At 37.2% G+C, this 23,409-nt stretch overlaps 1 protein-coding gene across 1 annotated transcript in view; it reads left to right on the top strand.

Annotated features, from left to right (window-relative positions):
* The first annotated feature begins 828 nt into the window (after positions 1–828).
* The window catches only part of BRCA2 (BRCA2 DNA repair associated), a 70,375-nt gene continuing 47,794 nt past the window's right edge, over positions 829–23,409 (top strand). Inside the window, exons 1-10 of the mRNA XM_063101548.1 lie at positions 829–895; positions 2,802–3,047; positions 6,309–6,417; positions 7,347–7,396; positions 7,483–7,523; positions 7,730–7,841; positions 9,755–9,804; positions 10,061–10,172; positions 15,564–15,571; positions 21,335–22,433. Of these exons, the coding sequence (XP_062957618.1) occupies positions 829–895; positions 2,802–3,047; positions 6,309–6,417; positions 7,347–7,396; positions 7,483–7,523; positions 7,730–7,841; positions 9,755–9,804; positions 10,061–10,172; positions 15,564–15,571; positions 21,335–22,433 (1,894 nt within the window). The remainder of the gene's footprint in view (positions 896–2,801; positions 3,048–6,308; positions 6,418–7,346; positions 7,397–7,482; positions 7,524–7,729; positions 7,842–9,754; positions 9,805–10,060; positions 10,173–15,563; positions 15,572–21,334; positions 22,434–23,409) is intronic.

Below are 23,409 nucleotides of genomic sequence, written 5' to 3'. Positions count from 1 at the left end.
TCAGCCTACTCAGGCCGAAAAAGAGCTGCATCTCTGGATCGGGTTAGTGGTGGCTGGGGTGGAGACGGGCGTGTCTTCCGCGGTCGCAGTCGTCCAGCGTGGCGGGGGAGCTCCTCTCACGTCCCGGGTCGGAGCCGCTGCCTCTTGCCCTCTTTGTCTCTTGTCGACCCCCACCCCTGCCTGAAGGAAAGGTCCTTGTCCTGAAGGCAGATTCCTGCAAAGCAGATTCGACGCCCGCCCCTTCCCCGGGACTCTGTTTCCCACCTCCGGTCCCTGCCTTTGGGCCCCGCAAGCCGCTCAGGGTTTGCCTCTTAGCTGTCCCAGCTGACTGGACCTGAATTTTCTGTAATTGGAAACACAATAACGTTACTTTAACGGAATTATTACTACTTTGGAAAATGTTTTACAGCTTCGGGGCACACTGTGCCTGCTTACTTAACCCCTAGTAATTGCTGTATTCCGTAGCTTGTACCTATCAGGTGCCCTCTATAACTGCGCAGCCACTAGCCACGCGAGACTAGTTAACGTAATTAAAATTAAATATTAAAAATTCTGTTTCTGAGTCACTCTAGCCACGTTTCAAGTGCTTGATGTGGCTAGTGGTTACTATATTTGACTGCACAATTATAGGATGTTCCCATCCTCACAGTACAGTTGTCCCAAAAGATGAGACTGAGGTAAAGAGTGTAACTTTAGACAAGCTACCTTACCAGCGCTTTTGATGTTACCTTAGAGTCACTTAACAAGGAATGCATCCCTATGAAGTGTATTTTGATCTTCTCTTTGCAGATTTATTTACCTAATCCTGGAGAAACATTGTAGATAAAAATGTCTGTTGGATCCGAAGAGAGGCCAACATTTTTTGAAATTTTTAAGATACGATGCAACAAAGCAGGTATTGACAGGTTTCATAATTTTTGATGTTACACCGAGAAAATGTCAGAAAAATAGATGCATGCTTGCTAAGAAGAACCCAGTACTTCAGGGTTCTGTTTACACTATAAACTTTGTTATGGAGTCATAAATCCACTTAATAACATAATCGTTTACCCGCTAACCGGATGATTAATATAGAACACCTAGTGAGTAGTAAGAGGACTGGCCCCTTGATAAGCAATAGTATACTACTAGCAAATCAGAAGCACTGATAATGTTACTTTATGGTTGAGGGGTTGCCATACTTTTTGGTTTCAGTGCTCCTTACAATCTTAAAAACGATCAAGGAACCCCAAAGAACTTTTGTTTATGTAGGGTACCATACTAGAGATTAAAACTAAGAACTTAAAAAAATTTTATTAATTCTCTTAAATAATAAAAGTAAACCCATTGCATAATACCATAAAGAACATATTTCTATGAAAAATATATTTTCCAAAACAACAAAAGTAGAGTGGAATTGTTTTTACAGTTTTGCAGTTTTCTTTAATGTCTAGCTTAATAGAAGAAAGCTGCATTCTCATATCTGTATTTGCATTTAATATGTTGCAGTATATTGTTTTGATAGAAGTATATGAAGAAATTCTAAACTTGCAGCTAGACAGTTGGAAAAAGGAGTACTTTAATAATCTTCAGTTACTTTTTTTTTTTTTTAGTCTTGTACTTTGAATAGATCTTTCAAATATCTAGTAGATATTTCAGTAGCCCTTTTTGTATTGTAACATCATGCAGTGATTATTTGGAGGATAATACTGGAATTATAGATATTCCAAATATTGACACATTGCATTAAACGGTATTTTTAAAATTGCATTCATTAATGTCACCACTGATCAGAAAAGTCTTTTAAGAAGAAGTCAGCCATTGTGAGTCACAGGAGGTTGTAATCTGCGTTTAAAAGCTTGTATTTTATCACAGGCAACAAAGTGTTGCTTTCCTTGCAGTGACAAGCCCACTACACTCATTTGTGAGAAAATGTCTACCAAATTATCCAAATTGGACTAACTTAGTCATTCTTTCAAGTAAAAATGGAGTTTCATGAAAAAAGCTCTAGTTCAGTTCACAACCCATCACATGAGTGCTTTTCTAGACAACAATTTTACCTCAGTTTGCAGAAGTGTTTTATGCATATTTCCCATTTTGTCAGAGAATATTAAAAAGATGTTCCCAGAGATCAAGCTTTAATTAAATTAATTTTTGCTGCTTCATTTAGGACATTCTTTAGTTAAACTGGCATTATTTTTTTTAATAAAGAAGGCATGGTGGTAAGGAATACAATGATTACCAATACAGTTTGGTGCCACTGCCTTAACTTATGCAAGTGCACCAGCAGTTTTACCCACCATTATTTTTGCACCATCGGTACAAATGTCAACATCATGAAAAAAGCAAATGATGCCACTGTATTATGAAGATAATTTTGACCTTTTGAACTTCCTGAGTCATGAGAACCGCTACTGTATAGGATGGATAGATTATAATAGAAATTTTGTCATTTCTCTTGAAGAGAGAATTTTGTTTCTTAACTTTATTTGGGTGTGTACATGTTCCTTGTACCCATAGATTTGCCAGATACAGTTATGTAGTCTTCATAATTATTTAAATTGTGTCTGTGGAATACAATGTGAATGGTTTTTGATTCTGAATTGTGAATATAAAGGTAGAAAGAAAATAAATAAAAATGAATTAATTAAATTTTTAAAAAGCTAATATAGCTAAGTGCTATCTCCTAACTTGTGAATTCTTGTTATACAGGATTCATAAGAAAATGTGTTAATGATCTTGCTTAGTTAACATGCCCTAACAAAGTAATCCACAGTCAAAATATCAAGCTTCCTTTTCTTTATTATGATCATTTCTTACAGATCTAGGACCAATAAGCCTTAATTGGTTTGAAGAACTCTCTTCAGAAGCTCCACCCTATAATTCTGAACCTGCAGAAGAATCCGAATATAAAATCAGCAGTTATGAACCAAACCCATTTAAAACACCACAAAGGAAACCCTCTTATCAATTGGCTTCAACTCCAGTAATATTCAAAGAACAAGGTATAACTCTGCAACGGTACCAATCTCCTTTAAAAGAATTAGGTACATATAGATTAGACGTAGGTAAGTAATATGATGTGGTAAATGGGAAAAACATGAATTAGAAATACAGAGAAGCCTTGCTAAGTCTGATTCTGCTCCCTGGGAGGAATTTTCTTGTTCATCACTCTTTGGCCCCTGGGAGGGCTGATGGGAGATTCTTCCTTTTCTGTTCTCCTCTTTGCCCACATCTGAAGGAGTATGTCCTGCCCCTCTTGGAAACTGGACAGATTTTATAGCCTGCTTCACTTGCATGTGGATTTTTAGGAGCCTAAGGGTTGTTTTAAGTCTTAAACATTCAAAAGTTGGATTCTTTGGCAATATAATTTTCTCAAAAACGGATATATTTGCAATAAACCCATGCCTTTCATCAATAAAAACACAACGTTCTTTCATTAAAAAAAACCAAAACAGAAACCTGTGTTAAAATCTCAGTTCTGTCATTAACTAATTCTCTCATGTTGGGCACTCTGGCTTTACTATCGTCCTGAAAAATGGAGACAATGAAAACACTGGATAGGTTTGTATTAAGTGAAAAAATGTAGGAAATTAATAATTGTTCCTTTTCCTCCCTCTTTTGATTAATACATCCTGCCAGTTGAGATTTGCTGAATTATGTTTTTCTTACACAAAAAAGAAATCTAGGACTTGTTTTGATGTTAATTAAACTAAACTATATTTCTGTAGGCCAACACAGAGGACAGAGATTATTTTATTAATTTGCTATATACATCTGTTAATTTGGTAGCAGTTTCCCTGACCTAGGTGCCACGTGTTTCCAAGCAATTATGTGATATGATTATGCATTCGGTCATTCAAACATTTATTACCTACTTGACATAAGTAACATACTTTTCCCTATGGGGTATTACTTTCTAATAAGGGGAGTAAATAGTACACAGATAAAGTACATAGTATAAGGCAGAATGTGGTAGGTCCCAGAAGAAAACCATAAAAAAGTACGAGTGTTGAGAAGAAAGAAGGCAAATAATAGTATGGGGGGAGTTAGGGAATGATTCATTGGAATTGAACCTTGGAAGGACCGGCCCGTGGCTCACTTGGGAGAGTGTGGTACTGATAACACCAAGGCCAAGGGTTCGGATCCCTATACAGGGATGGCTGGTTAGCTCATTTGGGAGAGCGTGGTGCTGACAACACCAAGTCAAGGATTAAGATCCCCTTACTGGTCATCTTTTGAAAAAAAAAAAAACTGAACCTTGAAGAATAGGTGAGATTCAGAAATTTGAAGATGTGGGAACAACATAAGGAAGAATACATAGTTCTGGGAATAGAAAGTAATTCAGATTGGTTTAGGGTTTTTTGTGTCTGAAAGGAACCAGTAGACAACCTAAGGCCAAGTAAAAAAAGCAGATTAGAGGCAGATGTTGAATGCCAGGCTAAAGAAATTGAGTTTATTTGATTGCTGTTGAGCAGAGAAGTCACATGCAAATTTGATTGTGTTACTTTCTGCATCAAACCTTTGATCACCACCCTTTGTCCTGATGATAAAATCCAAACTCAATATGGTTTACAGGGTCGTTTGTAATCTTATCTCTCCTTAACACTCTTGGCTCATCTTGTCATATTCCTCCTCTAACCTACCCCCATTTACCATTCACTCATACTGAATTTCTTTTAGTTATTGAAACTACCATGCTCTTTGGCTCTTTATACATACTATTACCTCTGTCCACGCTTACTGTTTTCCGACCTTTTGCCTAGCTAATTTACTCACTCATCTTTCAGATCTCAGCTTATTTATCTCTGCTTCTGAGAAATATTCCATATCTGCCCTCATGGAGCTTCTAGAGAAAGAGATATACATAGGAGATTATAATGTTATACATGATTTGAAATAGGAAATTCATGGCACTAGGAAACCCATGTACAAGGGAAATACAGGTAATAGGCAAAGATTTTCTTACTTGGTATTGGATATCAAGAGGTATACATACTATTTGGTAAATATTTGTAGAATGAATATTAATTTTGCTTTAGAAAGTCTAATAATCTGACAGCAGCCTTTGGAGCTATGTTTTTCATAATGTGATGACTGGACCATCAGAATCTTCTGGACTACTTATTGAAAGCGCTGATTTCAGGCCCCACTCTGAATCTCTTGAATTAGGCTAGCTGGTTGGTTAGAGCACAGTGTTATAACACCAAGGTCAAAGGGTTTGGATCCCTATACCGTCTAGTCACCAAAAAAACAAGACAAATCTCTTTATTTAGAATCTCTGGAAATGAAGCCTGTGAATCTACATTTTTAACTACCTGGGTAATACTTATGGAAAGAGAAGACTGGAGGTAGGAAGATCAGTTAAGAGATATATAATGGTCCAGATGATAGGGGGCAAGTGACTGAATTATAGTAATAGCAGTGAAAGTAGATATGGAAGGTAGAAACTACAGCACCCTGCAGCCTAGATATGGTGGATTCAAAAGAAGGGAACAAATGACAGGGTAGAGCATGACTTAGATATAGTGGTGACATTCATAGAAATTGGAAGCACATTGAAATTGGAGGGAAAGCAGGTTTGGGGAGGAAAGTGTTGAAAAGATGGGGAAAAAATTGAGTTTTGGACTATAGTTTGAGAAGGTAATGGAATATTAAGGTGAAGATGTCCTGTAGGCTTTGGGGAATGCAGGCTAAAATTAGAGAAAATACAGGTAGGAGAAAAAGTCGTGGAAATCAACTGTGTGTTTGGAAAGTCAGCTAAGTGTGAAAGAATGGCATCATTAAAATTAAGTCAAATCATGAAAGGCCTTGGTACTATAGAGTTTTATTATGAAATTGAATTTCATCTTGAAAATAAGATTTTGAAAGGTTTTCAGCAGAAGAGTGATATGATTAGATTTGGTAATTTGATAGGTTTTCAGTAAATGTCCTTTTCTCTCTTTCCCTCCATGATACCACAATATTGTGTGTACCTTAATGATGCAACATATCACTTTTACTTTGTATTCCACTTGTATACATTTCAAAAAAATTTCCCCTGCCTGATTATGAACTCTTTGAGGTTAAAGCTGTATCTTGAATTGGATCATCCAAAGGGTCTTATGAATATTATACACTTAATATGTTGTTGAATGGGGGGACATCTCTTGAAAGATTCCTTTTTAGGGGGAATTGGCAAACTGAAAAACTTCTTCAGACTGAATTCCTTATACATTCTCCTTCCCAGTGTAGATGAGACTTTTTTTTTTTTTCAGATACTTCAGGATAATAAAAACTCACAACCCAGAGTATATATATATCCTCACTGAATTATGGTACTGTTTCAGGAAAGGAAATTGCCAATAGTGAACTTAGAAGTCATCACACAATGAAGGCTAAGGTGGATCAAGCAAATGGTGTTACCAGTCCACCTCTAAATTCATGTCTTAGTGAAAGGTATGATAAAGCTATTATATTAAAAGATTTAAGTGAAACATTTTCTTACATATGTTTTTGTTTTATGGAAATGAATCTAATTTTCATGCTAATATATTGGCTGAGAGCCTGATGGAGGATCTTCTGTTTTTAAATAATATATTAGTTTGAGTCCTTTAGTAGAATAATTTTTACATTAGAAACATTTACTTTGTTTTTCTTATAATGTTGAATTGGCTGGTTTTCTGTATATTCTGTGACTTTTTAAGTAACAAAAATATTAATGATGGAAAGCAATAAGTCCCTGAAGTATTAGCTTAAAATAAATTATTTGTGTATTTTGAATCTTTGGAAAGAATATGATGATAGTATAGATTTACTTTACACAATTTTTATTTTTATTTTTATTTTTTTTAAAAGATGACTGGTAAGGGAATCTTAGCCCTTGACTTGGTATTGTCAACACCACGCTCAGCCAGTGAGCTAACCGGCCATCCCTATATGGGATCCGAACCCGTGGCCTTGGTGTTATCAGCACCGCACTCTCCCGAGTGAGCCACAGGCCGGGCCTACTTTACACAATTTTTAAATTCAAAATATTCATTTCCTAGCAGCTGAAATTTGTGAGTACTTTACACATTGCTTTCAATGGGCATTTTAAACATCGCTTAGTGCTGGCCAGTTAACTCAGTTGTTTAAAGCACCACCCTGAAACACCAAGGTCAAGGATTTGGATCCCTGTACAGAACAGCTATCAAAAACAAACATTGCTCAGTGGTTACTTAATTCTTCATGAGAGATTTACTTTTTAAAAACTTAAAAAGTAGTATGATTTTAACCGTTGATATGACTGAGTCTTGGGGGGGAGTTAACTGGTGTTTTGTCTCTTTTTGCCGTTTCTGTTTGTGTTTTTTTTTCTTAAGTAATCTGACAAATTTATTTTGTTTTAGTCCTGCTGTTCTACAGTGTACACATGTAACACCACAAAGAGAGAAGTCAGGTATGATTAAAAACAGGCTTTTAATTTTTAGAATACGAGAAATGTTAATAAAAATAAAACAATTATTTTCCCTTTTTCACCCCCAGTGGTATGTGGAAGTTTATTTCATACACCAAAGCTTGTGAAGGTAAATATTCTGCCTAGTTTATTTTTATGGTGTAGTAAGTGAGAATTTGACAATGGTGTCATACTTTTGTCCTGAAATATATAAATCTGTACCTAGAATACTGCCTCACATTCAGTAAATGATAAGTGAAAAAAAAGAGTGAATGAAAAAAATATTCTTAATCATCAGTGCATTTTTATGAAATAAACTATTGTCTTTCCTTCCAGGATCAGACACCAAAACATATTTCTGAAAGTCTAGGAGCTGAGGTGGATCCCAATATGTCTTGGTCAAGTTCTTTAGCCACACCACCAACCCTTAGTTCTACTGTGCTCATAGGTAATGCTGGCAAATGTATGTTATATAAGAAAAGGTAGATAAGGTTGATAAATTGTCATCTCTAATGTTTCTGTTAAAAATAAAATATTAGATTAATACTGTATTTGAAAAATGTGTTAGCAGCTTAGAATAATTTTATTCTATGTAGTGTAGATTAGAATCTACATGGGTACATTAACTGACATTAAATCACAGATACGTTAGGTAGTCGAGCATCATGTTCTAGTGCTGTGTCATAGCTTTACTCATTTACCTACACATATAAGCATTTGAGAAGCAGTGTTTGCTGTAATTGTGAATTTTTTACAAATCAGTTTGATGCTTTGGGCTTTAATGCAGCATTAAATAAAGTTTTTGCCCTCTCTACATAAATATGTTCTACAGGTCTGTATTGTTAATGGTACTGAATTGAGGTCTTAACTTTCACAATTGTAATTGTACATCTATGTGATTACCAGAAACGTTTAATTCGTCCGTCTATGGACTGTAAGCAGTTTGCAGGATCATCATAGTTTTTTGACATGTAGTTGGTATTTGACAGATCTTTAAACAAATGAATATATTTTAAATATTATACTAGTATCCTTTAGACATTCAGCATTTTTAATTAATGGGTCAGTGAATAAATTAATAATTTTATTAATTTACTAGAAATATTTACTATTGTAAAATAACTTAAAATCTTTGAGTAGCTGAGATTTGGCTAATCATGTCTTAGTATTTGAGAGGCTATGAACCATTCTGTTTTTAATTTTATAAGCTTACAATAAACATAAGTTTTAAAAAATGTGTAAATAAATGTGATTAAATACAGTGTGAACAAATGTTTGGAAGTTTAAACAAACACGTTACAATTTATAGGCAAGGTGTGAAAGATTGAATAATAATAGAGAGAAAGTAAATATTCACCAACAACATTCTTCTTTATTTTTTTTTTTTAGAAGATACCGTGCTAGATCATCGTTTCTCAAATTGTAGATGATAACCTGTTAATAGTAGTAAAATTTATTTCATGAATCACACACTTTTTTTAATGGTGTAAAAAGAATAGAAAAATTAGAGAGCTTGACACATAGTTAAGGTAGCCAGATTTAACAAGTAAAAATACAACATATCTAGTTAGATCAGATAAATAATGAATAATTTTTGAGTATATTATATCATGGGACATACTTATACTCAAAAATTATTTGTTGTTTATCTGAAATTCAAATTTAATGAGGTATCCTGTATTTTATATGGCAACCCTACCCGTAGTAAAGTTTTTTCTGTGAAACTTTTCTACTTACATGTGTATGTATGTATATAGAGTCACAGAGTATATATATAGAGAGAGAGAAATAGCGCTAGCTGCAAGTGTACTCAAAGCTTGAGTTTAAATTATACCCAAACCAAGATTTATTTATTTATTTTATTCTAGCAAAAGAACATTCTATTTTGATTTCTCTTTAACTGGGAGTAATTTAACTTTCTTCTTTTGTTGCTTAGGTGAAATAATATATGTAAAAAGTATTTTGAAAAATAAGAAGTGTTTAACATACTGTATACCTTTAGGCTGTACTATTGTCTAAATAAATGCTAATGTATCCAAGTTTTAGCTTTTAAATCATCACCTCACAGCTTCATCTGATTTTCTGAGTCATTATACACAGTGTTCCCATAAAGTCAAGGTCACCAAACCATAGTTTCTTACCATCTTGTGAGTGTACTAGGGAAGTGAGTATAGCTTGTTCACTATGTTGATTGACTTTCCTAGTTGCTGTACTTGGGTCAACTCATTTTATTTCAAATGTATCATTTAATGAAATAGTGTATGTGTTTTTGATGTCTAGCTAAAAATTATGTAACTTTTGCATTAATTTTAGTGTATAATGTATAATATAGTACAAGTAAATTGAATTTTTATTTTACAGTCAGAGATGAGGAATCATCCGAAAATATATTTTCTGATGACAGTACTGCTGTAAGTAAATATGACAAATTGATTATAATGTTGAAATTGCTTACAGTTTTAAAGCGTCTTGATAAATTATTTATCTGGCATTTTTCATACCCTAATTTATAATTTATCTAAGCCTTTGAAAAAGTCCCTAAACCTAATCCTATATGTGATTTTCTTTAACTTCCTGTGAGACTCGGCTCTCTCTCTAAGAATAAATTGTATATGTATGTGCATTGGGATTTTTTATACTAGTGATTTTAAACTATAACTTTTACAGATTTTGAAAAGCTGTTTTTCTAATCATGACGAAAGTCTGAAGAAAAAGGATAGATTTATCCCTTCTGTGACAGACAGTGAAAACAAAAATCGAAGAGAAGCTAGAAGACATGGTAAGTTCTTCTGTTTAGTTGAACTACTATTTTTAGTTTTCATCATGAAAGTATTGCTCCTCTTAAAGAGAAAACACATTGCTTCTCCTTTCTTGACTACTGAAGTAGTGTTTTTATCTCAAGGTATTGAGGAAAGAAACTAACTTGATTTAGATGACAGTATTTAAACATCATACTAAGACAGTACTATCCAATATCTTATTGTGACACAAAAACAAAACAAAACCTATCAAAATTTTCAGAGATAAAAATAAGACTTATAATTAACAGAAAATGGAGTCCATTTTTTCTGAGACCAAACATGGCTGTTATACCATAGGTTACCTAGTCAGGTCACTGAAATATTACGTTTTTCTTAGTATGTGTGTATGTCCATATAAATACGTAGGATTGGATATATGTGTGTAGTAGCATGTATGTATGTATATACATATTTTAAAAGAAAAACTTTAGACAAATTAAAATTAACACAGTTTAATTGAGCAAAGAACAATTGGAGAATCGGGCCACCTCCAGAACCAGAATAGGTTCACAGCGATTCCAGGGCTGCTATATGGTCAGATAACATTTATGGACAGAAAAAGGAAAGTGACATATAGGAAAGGGAAGTGAGTTACAGAAACAGCTAAATTGGTTAGGAGTGGGAGTTTGCCTTATTTGAACGTAGTTTGAACAGTTGGCTGCCTGTGATTGGCTGAGACTCGGCTACTTAATAGACTAGTAGGTTACAATCTGCGCATCAAGTTAGGTTACAGTTCACTGTGTCTGGAGAAACTTTTAGGCCAAACTTAATTGAACAATGCCCCTTTTTGGTCATCCTCTCCATTTTAGGCACTGAAATCTCTGTCACCATCGTAAATGGACTTACTTGGTCTCAAATCCCACTGGGAAATAGAACAGTAGGTTTTATAAGGGGAAACAAGGAAACAACAATATTTTTTTAAAATGCAGCATACCAAGGAGACTGTCAGGAGGATAATACCAAGAGTTTGGAGTATGCTCCTTCACCAGAGTCCCCATGAACCAAACCAGTTAAAATCAAATAGATCAAAGAATGAGCCGGATGAAGAGTACCCATTTTAACCAGTCTGTTTGTTACTCGCCTGTACCAAGTCTCTGTAATGCTTGGTGTATTTTCCACGTGCAGCAAGAAGTGTCAGCAATTGCATAGATTCTTCCCTATTCAGCTAGTAGGTAACCTAGAGCAATTCTATTATCTAGTACAACTTTAGCAAGAGAATTTAAAGAATCTGTTATGCAGCATTAGCCTTTGCAATAGAATCTGCTATAGAGCTTATTGTGAATGATAATTTTCTAGTCATGGCCTCATTTACACTTACTCCAAGCATGGGAGGGGAAAAAAAAGAAAAAAAAACGTAACAGATGATGCTCACCCAGAAGTGTAAATGCATTCGTACAATATTCTTGGACCAATTGTAGTGGATTGAAAAATGGCCCCCCAAAATTCACTGAAGCGTGAATTGCGTTCCCAAGTTTTATGTATTAGAAACTTAGCCACCACTGTGACAGTGTTAAGAGGATAGGAAATCCTATTATGGCAGTTGAAAGGTGGAGGCTTAAAGAGGTGATTAGTTTGTAGGACCCCACAGTAGTGAATGGATTAAAAATGGAGATCAAGGGCGTGGTTCTGAGGGCTTTAAAAGAAGAGGAGAGTCTGTCTCTCTCTCTGCTTCCTACCATCTTGCATTGTGAGACCCCTGGGTTGCTGTCACCATAACCTGATGGACTTTGGACTTTCAAGCCACAGAAACTACGCAAATTTTGTTTTTCTTTGTAAATCACCCAGTCTCAGGTATTCTGTTATAGCAACACAAAACGGACTAATACACCAGTGATGAAGAGCTTCCTCTACCTAGTAGAAATACACTTTGGCATAATGCAGTATAGCCTTGCAGCATTTAGTCATGTAGAATTTAGGAGACCAGGAGACACATGAGGTTCTATTATTAGAGACATAAACCTTCTAGTGACTTTTTTATAAGGTGTCAACTGGAGATGGATGGGATTGTCATCAGTTCGCAATATCTTTGACCAAGGTGATCCAGTCGATTCAGTTAGCTTTGCCTAAAGGTATCTGTAATACCTTATTTAACTATTTTATGAGTTGTCCAATGAAACAAGTACTTCTATCACTGGAGACTTCTCCCAGATTGTCCCAGTAGGGAAACACATTTTCTGATAACCTTCTACCTACTGTGATATCATCAGCCTTCCTGCATGGGAAAGCTTCTGTACAACCAGAAAACATGCATTGAAAATGGCAGTTAAATTAAATTCCTCTATAAATGTTCAAATGATTCATCAGGTAATAGAAAAGTACCTGAAGTTTTGATTGTCTTTCCAGGATCATGGGTTTGACAAACCAAACATTGGTCATAAACTGTTTTAGCAATTTTAGAACAGTTACCACACCAATATTTTCACATATAATTTGGATCATTTTATCTCTTCCATGATGAGTCGTGGAATGCAAAGCTTTTAATAATGTTAATAATAATGAAGCTTTAACGACCAAGAGCTCATGAGTCCATTCTTAGCAATTGGATTTTATATCCTCCTAAATACCAATTTTGTTTCTCCAATTCAGGTACATAGCACTGTTTGTTAAACAGGTTATTATAGGTAGTTTGACTTGGATCATGGAGTTCATTCAAATTTTTAGTACATGCTGAATTAGCATGAAAATCTGCCACAGCATTTTCTTGGTATTTAATTCTTCTTTTGCTTGATGTCGGTTAGCAGTTATATAACCTGATTTCTTCATTGGAGTTCAGGAAATTCTTAATTCAAGCAATGGTGTTATCAGTAACCTGTACCTATCAAAGTTCCTTCCGTCCTTTTTATGAACCTCCTTAAAGATACACCACTTTAGGATTGTAATTATTTGTAAAGAATTTTCTGGAAAAAAATCAGAATTAAGCAATTAACTGGACAGGAAAATTTTAAATGATCATGGTTAAAGGCACAATTGATAAGGAAATTTGGTTATTTCCGTGGCCTACAATAATATAATAACCATAATTATAACTGATAACATATACCAAGACATATCAGAATTTTAGAAATGTTGTGCAATTTGGGAGCATATACTAATAACATACTCATACAAGCATAACTCAAAAAAAAAAACCAGATTAAACATCATTTCTTATTTGACAGCACTTCCCACATAATTTATCATATCAAATAAGCATTTTAATCTCGTTCACATGCTTCAGGGGAGGTTAAAATATTTATATTGATTTTGAAATTTGATTTTGGGAAGCTTGTCAAATATGTCAAAGGTTTAAAACACTTGAGCAAAATAGGATCACAGATCACTGTAAAATAGTAATCATTCATTTAGCCAGTGATAAAAGATTTCAAAAAGCAAAAACCTTTACTCTGATAGAGAGGAGTCTCAGTTTTCCAAGTGATAAAAAAACCTAATAAAGGCAGCATGAGGCTAGAAAACCAAATTCTAGTTTTGTCTTAGTATACTTTTGATATTAATGTTTAATTTTTAGAAAAACTTATAGTCTTTTCTAATTTTAGCCAGCCTGATTGCATACAAAATTTCCTTCAGGGCTGGCCCTGTGGCTCACTCGGGAGAGTCCGGCACTGGTAGTACCGAGGCCGTGGGTTCGGATCCTATATAGGGATGGCCGGTGCACTCACTGGCTGAACATGGTGCAGACAACACCATGCTGAGGGTTGCGATCCCCTTACCTGTCCCGACCCGCGGGATATTCAACGCAGACCCTGGAGCGGGGAGTGGGAACTGGATGGGACAAGAGACACAAGAAATGGAGACAAGACAGTATTCTGATCAAGTCTCATTTATTAGCAGAAGGTCACAGTTTATATAGCCAGCAGGAGGGAATCAGCAGATAAGGAAGTGAGCAGCAGATGGTTTACTGAGAAAACCGCAGGGCAAGTTGTTCCGGTAAATGGAAAATTCCCCTGTTATCTATGGCAAGTTGCAAAGTTACCTACACCCATAGTGCACAGGAGGGGGAGGGACGGAAGATAACAGCAAACAAGGCTCTGAGGCCTCGAGGCAATAGCCGGGCTCTATGGCTCCGGACAGGCAGGCTCTTAGGCAACAGCTGGGCTCTATGGCTCTGGACAGGTCCCCCTTTTTTATTATTTCAAGCAAAGAGAACCCCTCGGGAACTGTGCCTGTCTTAGGTTGGGGCAATCTATCCCACACACTGTGCCCGTCATAGGATTAGGCTGCAGCAGAGGCGGCCCTCCTGTCTTAGGTGGTGTGGGGATGTTACCCTCTTACCCGTCGTTGGTTATCCAGTTCAGCTCACAGGGGAGGCATCCCACTAATTTGAATTCAGCGGGACATGTGAACCACTTTGTTCTTGCATCTCTAGGCATTGGTAATGGACCTGTATAGGCCTTGCCTGAATAGCCTCAATTTGCTGTTTAATGAATGCCATAAGTTTGTTGAACAGAAAAGGACCCAATGAGAGCAATAGGAGCAAGCATACAAGTGGTCCGAAAAGGGGGAGGAGGTAAGGCAAAAATCCATTCAGCCCGGTCCAACGGGGGTTATCCGCTAGTTGTTTTCTTCTCTTTTCCAGGTCTTCTTGCAGCTGTTTGATTCGATTTTTGACTATACTGGACTTGTTGGTGTGGAAGCAGCATTTTTTCTGTAGGGCTAAACAGATAACTCCCTGTTCTGCAGTTAGTAAATCTAAGCCTCTTCTGTTTTGTAATGTAACTTCTGCCAAGGAGTCTAATTGATCTTGAAGATCATGTATAGTTTGGGAAATAGTTTGCATATCTGAGATTAATTGGGTAGACAATTTGGTGTATTGAGATATAGAATGGCTAAGGCCAGCAGTTCCAGTCGCAACTGCGGCAGAAGTCCCCAGTCCAGCAAGTGAGGGAATTAACTGCACAGCTCTCTTGGCCCTCCCAGCTATGTGATCAATGGAAGGGACAGGGACATGCTCATCTCCGGGTATAATGTCTACATTGGGTAGGAGAGAAGCTAAAACACACAATCCCGTCCAATTAGTGGGTAATTGGGTATAAGCCTCATTGTTCCCACAAAGACCGAGGCATTCTGAGCACACAGGGGAGTGGAGATGGTAACAGTTGTCAAACACTGAGCGAATGTGGCAAAGCCAACATTAATTTCATAACTATTGTTAACCGAGGGAGAGTGGTAGCAAGAGGAATTAGTAAACTGTAAAGGCTGTACCTGTAAAGGAAGGGTTAAGGAGCACTGTCCCTCAGAGGAGTAATTGGAAAGCGGAGTCGGGGAAGGCAAGGGGGAGAGACTGTCCTACGCTTAAGCAAAGCCAGCAGTTCTGAGCAAGTTTAAAATTGGAGGCATTAAGCAAGCTATGGGTGGTTTGAAGGATGTTGGAGGTCTGGGGGTCGAGTTTAAACTCGTCCCTGGCCTTAGTCAAGGCTGTCGGGTGATATTGTAACGGGGGGGACAAAGTTTTGATCATTTTTTCTATTTTTCTTTGTACCTTAAATGTCCTAGCCTGATCTTGAGGGCCTCCTCTGTCAGATACATGAATAGGAGCAGTAAGGGAGCAACACACAGTAGGTTGGCCTACTGTGCCCGTGCAAGGAGCTAGGCTATATTTAGACGAGGGTGATCCGACAGCGGAGGGGGGAGATGCAAACTCCCCTCCGAAAGACCCTGAATAAATTTTATCTAAGGTGGTTGTATAATATGTACTGTTTCCATGGGTGCATAGCTGAAGAGCAGAGTAACAAGAGCTATGCATAGAATCAGCAAAAGTCTGACAGGGGCATGGGCCAGGGCGCCCATCAGCAGTAGGTATAGCCCTATCCTTATTGACACACCGCCACTCGAGGGATGACGTGCCTGACCAGCCAGCCTGGAAAGCCGTGCAATCACCACAATCTACGGATGACCGAGTATTCGTTGGAGGACTGGAAATGATTCCTCCTTAATTTTAATAGTGGATACTTTGTAGATCTCTTAGGTATGGCACCGGTTGCCTTGACCTCCTCACTCTTGTCTTCTAGGTAGATTAGATCTACATCCTCCCTAGGCGGTGAGAGGGATTTCGGAGGTCATTCTTGGAGCTGTCTTTTAATATTTTTTCAGTTTTGGCCACAGTTTCTGAAACTTCTGGGGATTTTTCCCTATCCTGAATCATGTCCCTGATTAAATTCCAATAGGAGAAGGCAGTAACGGGGACCTTTTCCGGCCCAAAAGTCTCATAGAAATCTTGTAAAGCGTCTCCAACTCGAGACCACTTTTTATAATTAATAGTCTCTTCTTCTGGGAACCAAGGACAAAGATCCCACAGGAAATCAAAAAATCTTAAGATCAGTTTTAACCTTTATTCCTCGTGTCTTTAAAGCCTTTTGTAACTGTCTTGTGTAGACGTCATGACAACTTAATTCTTGTCCCATTATCGGGTGCGCTTACTCACCTTATCCTGACGCGGCAGGTTCCCACGGCGGACAAAGGTTTTACTCTTTCGTTTTCAGTGGTCGACCCTCTGATGCGTCGTCTTCCTCATGGTATGCCCTGTTTCCAGTGCCCCACGTTGGGCGCCAGAAATGTCCCGACCCGCGGGATATTCAATGCAGACCCTGGAGGGGGGAGTGGGAATTGGATGGGACAAGAGACACAAGAAATGGAGACAAGACAGTATTCTGATCAAGTCTCGTTTATTAGCCAGAAGGTCACAGCTTATATAGCCAGCAGGAGGGAATCAGCAGATAAGGAAGTGAGCAGCAGATGGTTTACTGAGAAAACCGCAGGGCGGGTTGTTCCAGTAAACGGAAAATTCCCCTGTTATCTATGGCAAGTTGCAAAGTTACCTACACCCATAGTGCACAGGAGAGGGAGGGACAGCAGATAACAGCAAACAGGGCTCTGAGGCCTCGAGGCAATAGCCGGGCTCTATGGCTCCGGACAGGCAGGCTCTTAGGCAACAGCTGGGCTCTATGGCTCTGGACACCAGTCAAAAGAAAAAAAATTTTTTTCCTTCAGAGGATTCATCTTCCACAAACTTTCTACAACCTTTCCACGTTCTCATTTTGAAATAACCAATCATTCTACTTTAGAACAAAAACTACCTTTTTTTTTTTTCCCCCTTAAGCACATCTTTCATGTAAGCTTTACTTACCAAAAACCTGTCTTTTCTCACATAAGGACTGGTTTTAATAACAATATATTAGAATATTTTTAACTCTAGTAATTTTAATTTCTAGTGGAAACCTAGGAAGTAAGCAATTAAGCAATTTAAAACTGTTCGATATTAACATTTTGTAGATGAAAACCTTTTCATAGTTTCTGAGAAACATGTTTCCTCATAACACAATTTTTTCATGTTTATTAACAGATCCAAATATATTTAGCTTCGCTATACTGCATAAAAACAAGATGTTGGGGGCCAGCTGGTTAGCTCAGTTGGTTAGAGTGTAACCTTGTAACACCAAGACTATGGGTTCAGATACCTGTGCCAGCCACAGAAAAAATAAAAAAAGATGTTTAAGTATGTAGTATATACCCTAAACCCATTTTTAGTGATTAACGCTTCAGTATTTTCACCTACTTAGAAATTACTCAGATGTTTATTGAGTAACTATTACTTAATTTAACAAGATTTTAAAACTTCATGTTACTGAAAAAGATTTTTCAAACTATGACAAATTCATCTATAAACTTTTGTCCCATTCCAGCTAGGGGTTGAGTCAAGGGACCCTTTCTTTTCCTTTTCTTGATTGACCTGTCTGATTATTGCCCTAAGTGATTGTTAGCTAGTTTGCTCATTATAATTTCTGCCTTCTGACTTTTTAAAATTTCTGTAAACTGGGGTAAGTAGAGTGGACTGGTCAGGAGTCCTGTAAAGTTGGAAGACCACAGGGATCCCTCTGATCCATCCAACCTTCGATAGATTTAGTCTTTGTTTTAACCTCATCACTTTCTGCTTTACTTATCCTATTTGTAATAATCATCTAGAATTTTTTACCCTAAATTTGCGTTTTCAAAGGGATAACTTAGGTAAAACAGTACAGAAAATGTACATCTTAAAAGCACAGAGTTGAGACTTCAGGCCTAAACACCATAATAAACAACATTTACCCAAACCAAGGAAGGCAGATGTAGGTAAAGACCCAGTTAAGACAAGATGGTCAGGAAAAGCACCTTAAACAAAGGATAAGGCTTGTTATGTATATTTAAACTAATGCCTTTTTTCACTGTAGGAGTTTTTAGTGACTCAGTTCTCTTCCTCTTCCTGGTGCAGGGAGGCAGACACTCTTACAAATGGAGATTTCCTTTATAGTAAATTTCTTTTGCAAAATGGTTTCAAAATAGCCAGCTAAATGCCAGAAAGGTGTATTTTAGAGACTGATTTGGGTCAATAAGCAGTCTTTTTAACTTAGCTTCTGATTCTTAGCTAAAATTACTTAGTTCAGGGTGGAGCCCATGAACAAATAAGGCAAAGAAAGCATTCTCTATACCTTGACTCAGCATGGATAGCTCTGAAAAATAAGCAAGGCTACTTTACATGAGGGCCTACCTTTTATAAACACTTTATCTAGCTTTCTTTTCGCCTTTTGATGGATATTAGCTGAGCCAAGAGGTTAACAGTTTCGATTATTTTAATCAAGTATTTGCTTAAGCTCCCCCCCCCCCCCCCCCCCCCCGGCCTTTTGTAAAGAGTCTTTTAAAAGAAGCAATAAATATTCTGAAATCTTTTTAGAAGCTTCTGCACATCAGTAAGTATCTCTGGATGAGCTTAATTCGGGAACCCTCATTTTTTAATGTACTTCTTAAAGTGCAGTGTTCATTTGGAACGTTCCACCGTAACTTTAAGTTCTCTTTAGAAAGATTTCGCCATCCGTAAGTATTTGCTGCTTCCAGGACCTAAGATAGGCATAGCTGGAAGGTGAAGTACTCAGTTCTTCAGAAATTAAGGATCCCATTTTTATATTAAATCTTGGATCTAAGATCCCCTTGATCAACTTAACCAATGATTTTTCTCTATCTAAGCATGCAAGAAAAAGAAATGAAGACAAAGCACAAAAATCCCTGAGAGTTTCTGAAAGCTGAAGTTCGCCCCCCCTGCAGTAATTGCCATTTACTGCCGGTTTTTGTCTGACCCAGCCAGACATCTGAGGCCTCTAATGGGATCCAATCCAGTTAGTTATCTGATCCAGTCCAATTCTGGACCCAGTCTAGTTTCTGCCATGACTTCCAGACCCAGTGTTGATAAACATTTGCCCAAACTCACATAGTTGAAAACACAAATTCATGGAGCTTCAGAATTTGAGAAGGAACTTACCCACAATCCCCAGGTGCTGTGGGAGAGCAGTGGACATAAATGGCCCCTATGAGTACCTCGCTTGATCATTTAATGCTCCTGGGGGTTGTTGGAAGCTGTACTTCAGATCCCACTTGTAACTCCATCTGCTAAAAGAAAAACTTTAGACAAATTAAATTTAACAGAGTTTAATTGAGCAAAGAATGATTTGCAGATTGGGCAGCCTCCAGAACCAGAATAGGTTCAGAGCAACTCCAGGGCTGCCACATGGTCTGATAACATTGATGGACAGAAAAAGGAAAGTGACATACAGAAAATGAAAGTGAGGTACAGAGGTCCGGCCCCGTGGCTCACTCAGGAGAGTATGGCGCTGGTAGCGCCAAGGCCGTGGGTTCGGATCCTATATAGGGGTGGCTGGTGCACTCACTGGCTGAGCATGGTGCAGACAACACCATGCTGAGTACCGGTCAGGGGTAAAAAAAAAAAAAAAAGTGAGGTACAGAAACAGCTAGATTGGTTACAGGTGTATGTTTGCCTTACTTGAACCCTGTTTGGCTGAGATTCGGCTACTTGTTACAAGAGTAAGTTAACAGTCTGCACATCAAATGAGGTTTTAGTTCACTAATTCCGAAGAGACCTTTATTTCAAACTTAGTTTAACATAAAATCAGATTTTACTCTCAGTTGTTGTAGAGCCACAAAATTGATTTGGAGCATCTGGTTTGATAGGTCTTAAAATATTAAGTTATATACATAGTAGAATTAGGTGAGTTTTACTTGTGTAGAGTTGGTAAAGAAAGATTATTATGGATTGGATTATGAATAAACTGCTTTGGGTACATTGGAATCGGGCTCTACCAGAAGAAGGTGTATTGTCCGTTTATGTTGCTTATAACAAAATATCTGAAACTGGGCTGTTTGTAAGAAAACAAAATTGCTTACTGTTACAGAGTCTGGGAAGTCCAAAATCTAGGGAACACATCTAGTGAGGGTCTTCTTTGGTGGTGACACAGAGTATCACATTGCAAGATGGTGGGAGCAGAGATAGAGAACTTCTCACACACTCTTAAAGCCCTCAGAACCATGTCCATGACCACCATTAAACAGTTCATTATGGCAGGTGTGAGAAATGCCCTCGCCCGTCCAAGGCCAAACGATGGACATGGAGACACGAGGTACAGCAAAGCAAGACTTGAATTACGACCTTGCAAGGTCCTGGTGTCTGCAGGGCTGTAGCAAGCAATTTATTCCCTAGAGCACAAGTCCCTGCCCCCACCTCCTCATTGGCTGATAGCACTACAGGGTGCACATCTAACATTACCCGATTTACTACCCGCTTGTAAGAAATTTCTTTGTCTGAGTGCTCAGGAGAAGCCCGTCAAAAAGGCCCACTGAAACCCTGTGAAAGAAGAAGCACTAGGGAAGGAAGAGAACAATAAAGGGCTAGTAACTCATTGCCGTCTCAAGGAGAACTTTATCTGTTCAGCAACAGGAATGGGCTGGACCAGTCAGACAGCTTTCAGGCTGGGCCTGAATTATTTCTGAAAATGAATCACTTAGATTTTTCTTACAGCAGGGTCCTTACAATCAAATCTTCTCTTCAAGGCCCCACCTTTCAATTACTGTAATAGGATTTCCCACTCTCTTGACACTGTCACAGTGGGACCAAGCCTCCAACACATTAAACTTTGGAAGGACACAATTCTATCCACTGCAAAGGGTAACTAACCAAAAAAAATTAGTGCTCAGAATAACCCTGTAAAAGCTGAATTATGTAATATGTACTATTTCTACAGGAAAAGTTGTGAGAATAGTATAAATTATGTGGTTTTAAAAGTTTATTAATGTGCTTCTGTTTTAAATTTTAACAGAACTGGAGAAAATGTTGGGAAATTCATTTGGTAAAGTGAATGGTTGCAAAGACCACTTTGGAAGGTCAATGCCAGATGTCCTAGAAGATGTAGTACATGAAACAGTTGCAGATATTTCTGAAGAAGATAGTTTTTCTAAGTATAGAATAGGAAATCTACAAAAAATAAGAACTGGGAGGACTAGGAAAAGAATTTTCCATGAAACAAAAACTGATGACTGTGAAGAAGCTAAAAAGCAAATGAAAGGAAATAAACATTCATTTTTATCTGAAATGGAACCAAAAGACAGTGATCCATTAGATTCAAATGTAACAAATCAGAAGCCCTTTGGGAATGGAAGTGACAAAATCTCCAAGGAGATTGTGCTACCTTCAGTCTCTGAATGGTCTCAGCTAACCCTCTCAGGTCTAAATGGAACCCAGATGGAGAAAACACCCCTACTGCATATTTCTTCTTGTGATCAAAATAATTCAGAAAAAAACGTAATAGACATAGGGAAAGAATACACCAACTTTATTACCTCAGAAGATTCTTTGCAACATATTTCTAGTCTACCAAAATCAGAGAAGATATTACATGAGGAAACAATGATTAATAAAAGAGATGAAGGGCAGTGTCTTCAGTCTCATGAAGACTCTGTTCTTGGGGTAAAGCAGGCAATATCTAGAACTTCTCCAATAGCTTCTCCATTTCAGGGTATCAAAAAGTCTATATTCAGGATAAGAGAATCACCTGAAGAGACTTTCAGTGCAGTTTTCTCAGGTAATGTGACTGATCCAAACTTTAAAGAAGAAATTGAAGCCTCTGAAAGTGGATTGGAAATATGTGCTGTTTGCTCACAGAAAGAGGATCCTTTATGTCAGAGTTCAACTGATAATGGAAGTTGGCCAGCCACTGTCACACATACTTCTGTCACTTTGAAGAATACAGGTTTAATTTCCACTTTGAAAAAAAAAACAAAAAAGTTTATTTATACCATAAATTATGAATCATCTTTTCTAGGAAAAAAAATACAGAAAGACCAAGAATCAGAAATAACTAATCCTTCAGCCCAGTTTGAAGCAAATGCTTTTGACACACCCCCTACATTTACAAATGCAGATTCAGGTACCTCTTTTGTTTGTGTATGTGTGTGGGTGAATAGTGCAAATAGTTTTATGGTGATAAGTTCTCTTATTTGAATATGTGAATTTCTTTAATTTTCTTTAAAAACATACTATCTGCTTTAATTCTGTAGGGTTTTTTTTTTCCTGTTTTTTTAAAAACCTGTATTCTATTAAATATCTGGCAATATCTATATGCATTATTATTTAGGCATCTGATTACCAATGTTCAGGATCATTTTCTTCAATCCTGTTTTTTTTTTGTTTTTTTCTGTTGGATCTGCATATATAAAAGTGTTTATGTCAAGTGTTCAGATCCCCACACCAGCCAGCCTCAAAAAAACAAAAGTGCTTATTTGTAAAGTGGACAACTCTAAATATGTGGTGCTATTTACTATGTATTTTCTCTAAAGCATGTTTTAAAAAAAGAGGAAAAAAGGTAGTTGCTAGCTAAATTTAACGTAACCCAGTCCTGAAATAAGGATTTTGTTGTTGTCATTGCACAGTTTTCTTATTTAGATTGCTTAGAGTTACTGCTATATCTCTGGATCTCCAGACTGTGCACAGTAAAGCTCATTTTTTGTTTTAGCCACAATTCATTTATGAGTAACTGAAGTGTATGTTAAAAAACTGATTTTTATCTTCCTGTGAGATGTTAATGGGTGATAATGGCTCAGAGAATAGTAGGGTTGGTGGAATTCAAGTACTGAGGAACTGTTTGAGGTTTGGGTTAATTTCTGGAGAAAAATGTTTGAAGTTATGTATATCAGAGGTAAAGCAAATGAAACAACTAATATATAGGAGTGGTCACTGATTAAATAAAATGAGATTAAAAACTTTGACTTGTTAATAGGAAATTCAGAGGGTCAAGAAAATTAACAGCAGTTTAACTCATTTGCCTTTGGAATTGAGTTAGGTAATCTGTCATCATCATGCACTTCATGTATAGATCATGTTTTTCAAAAAATTTTTTTGTTTTT

Source organism: Cynocephalus volans, chromosome 7 (genome assembly GCF_027409185.1).
Source record: "Cynocephalus volans isolate mCynVol1 chromosome 7, mCynVol1.pri, whole genome shotgun sequence".
Taxonomy (NCBI): Eukaryota; Metazoa; Chordata; class Mammalia; order Dermoptera; family Cynocephalidae; genus Cynocephalus; species Cynocephalus volans.
This window is presented reverse-complemented; position numbering and strand designations above follow the sequence as displayed.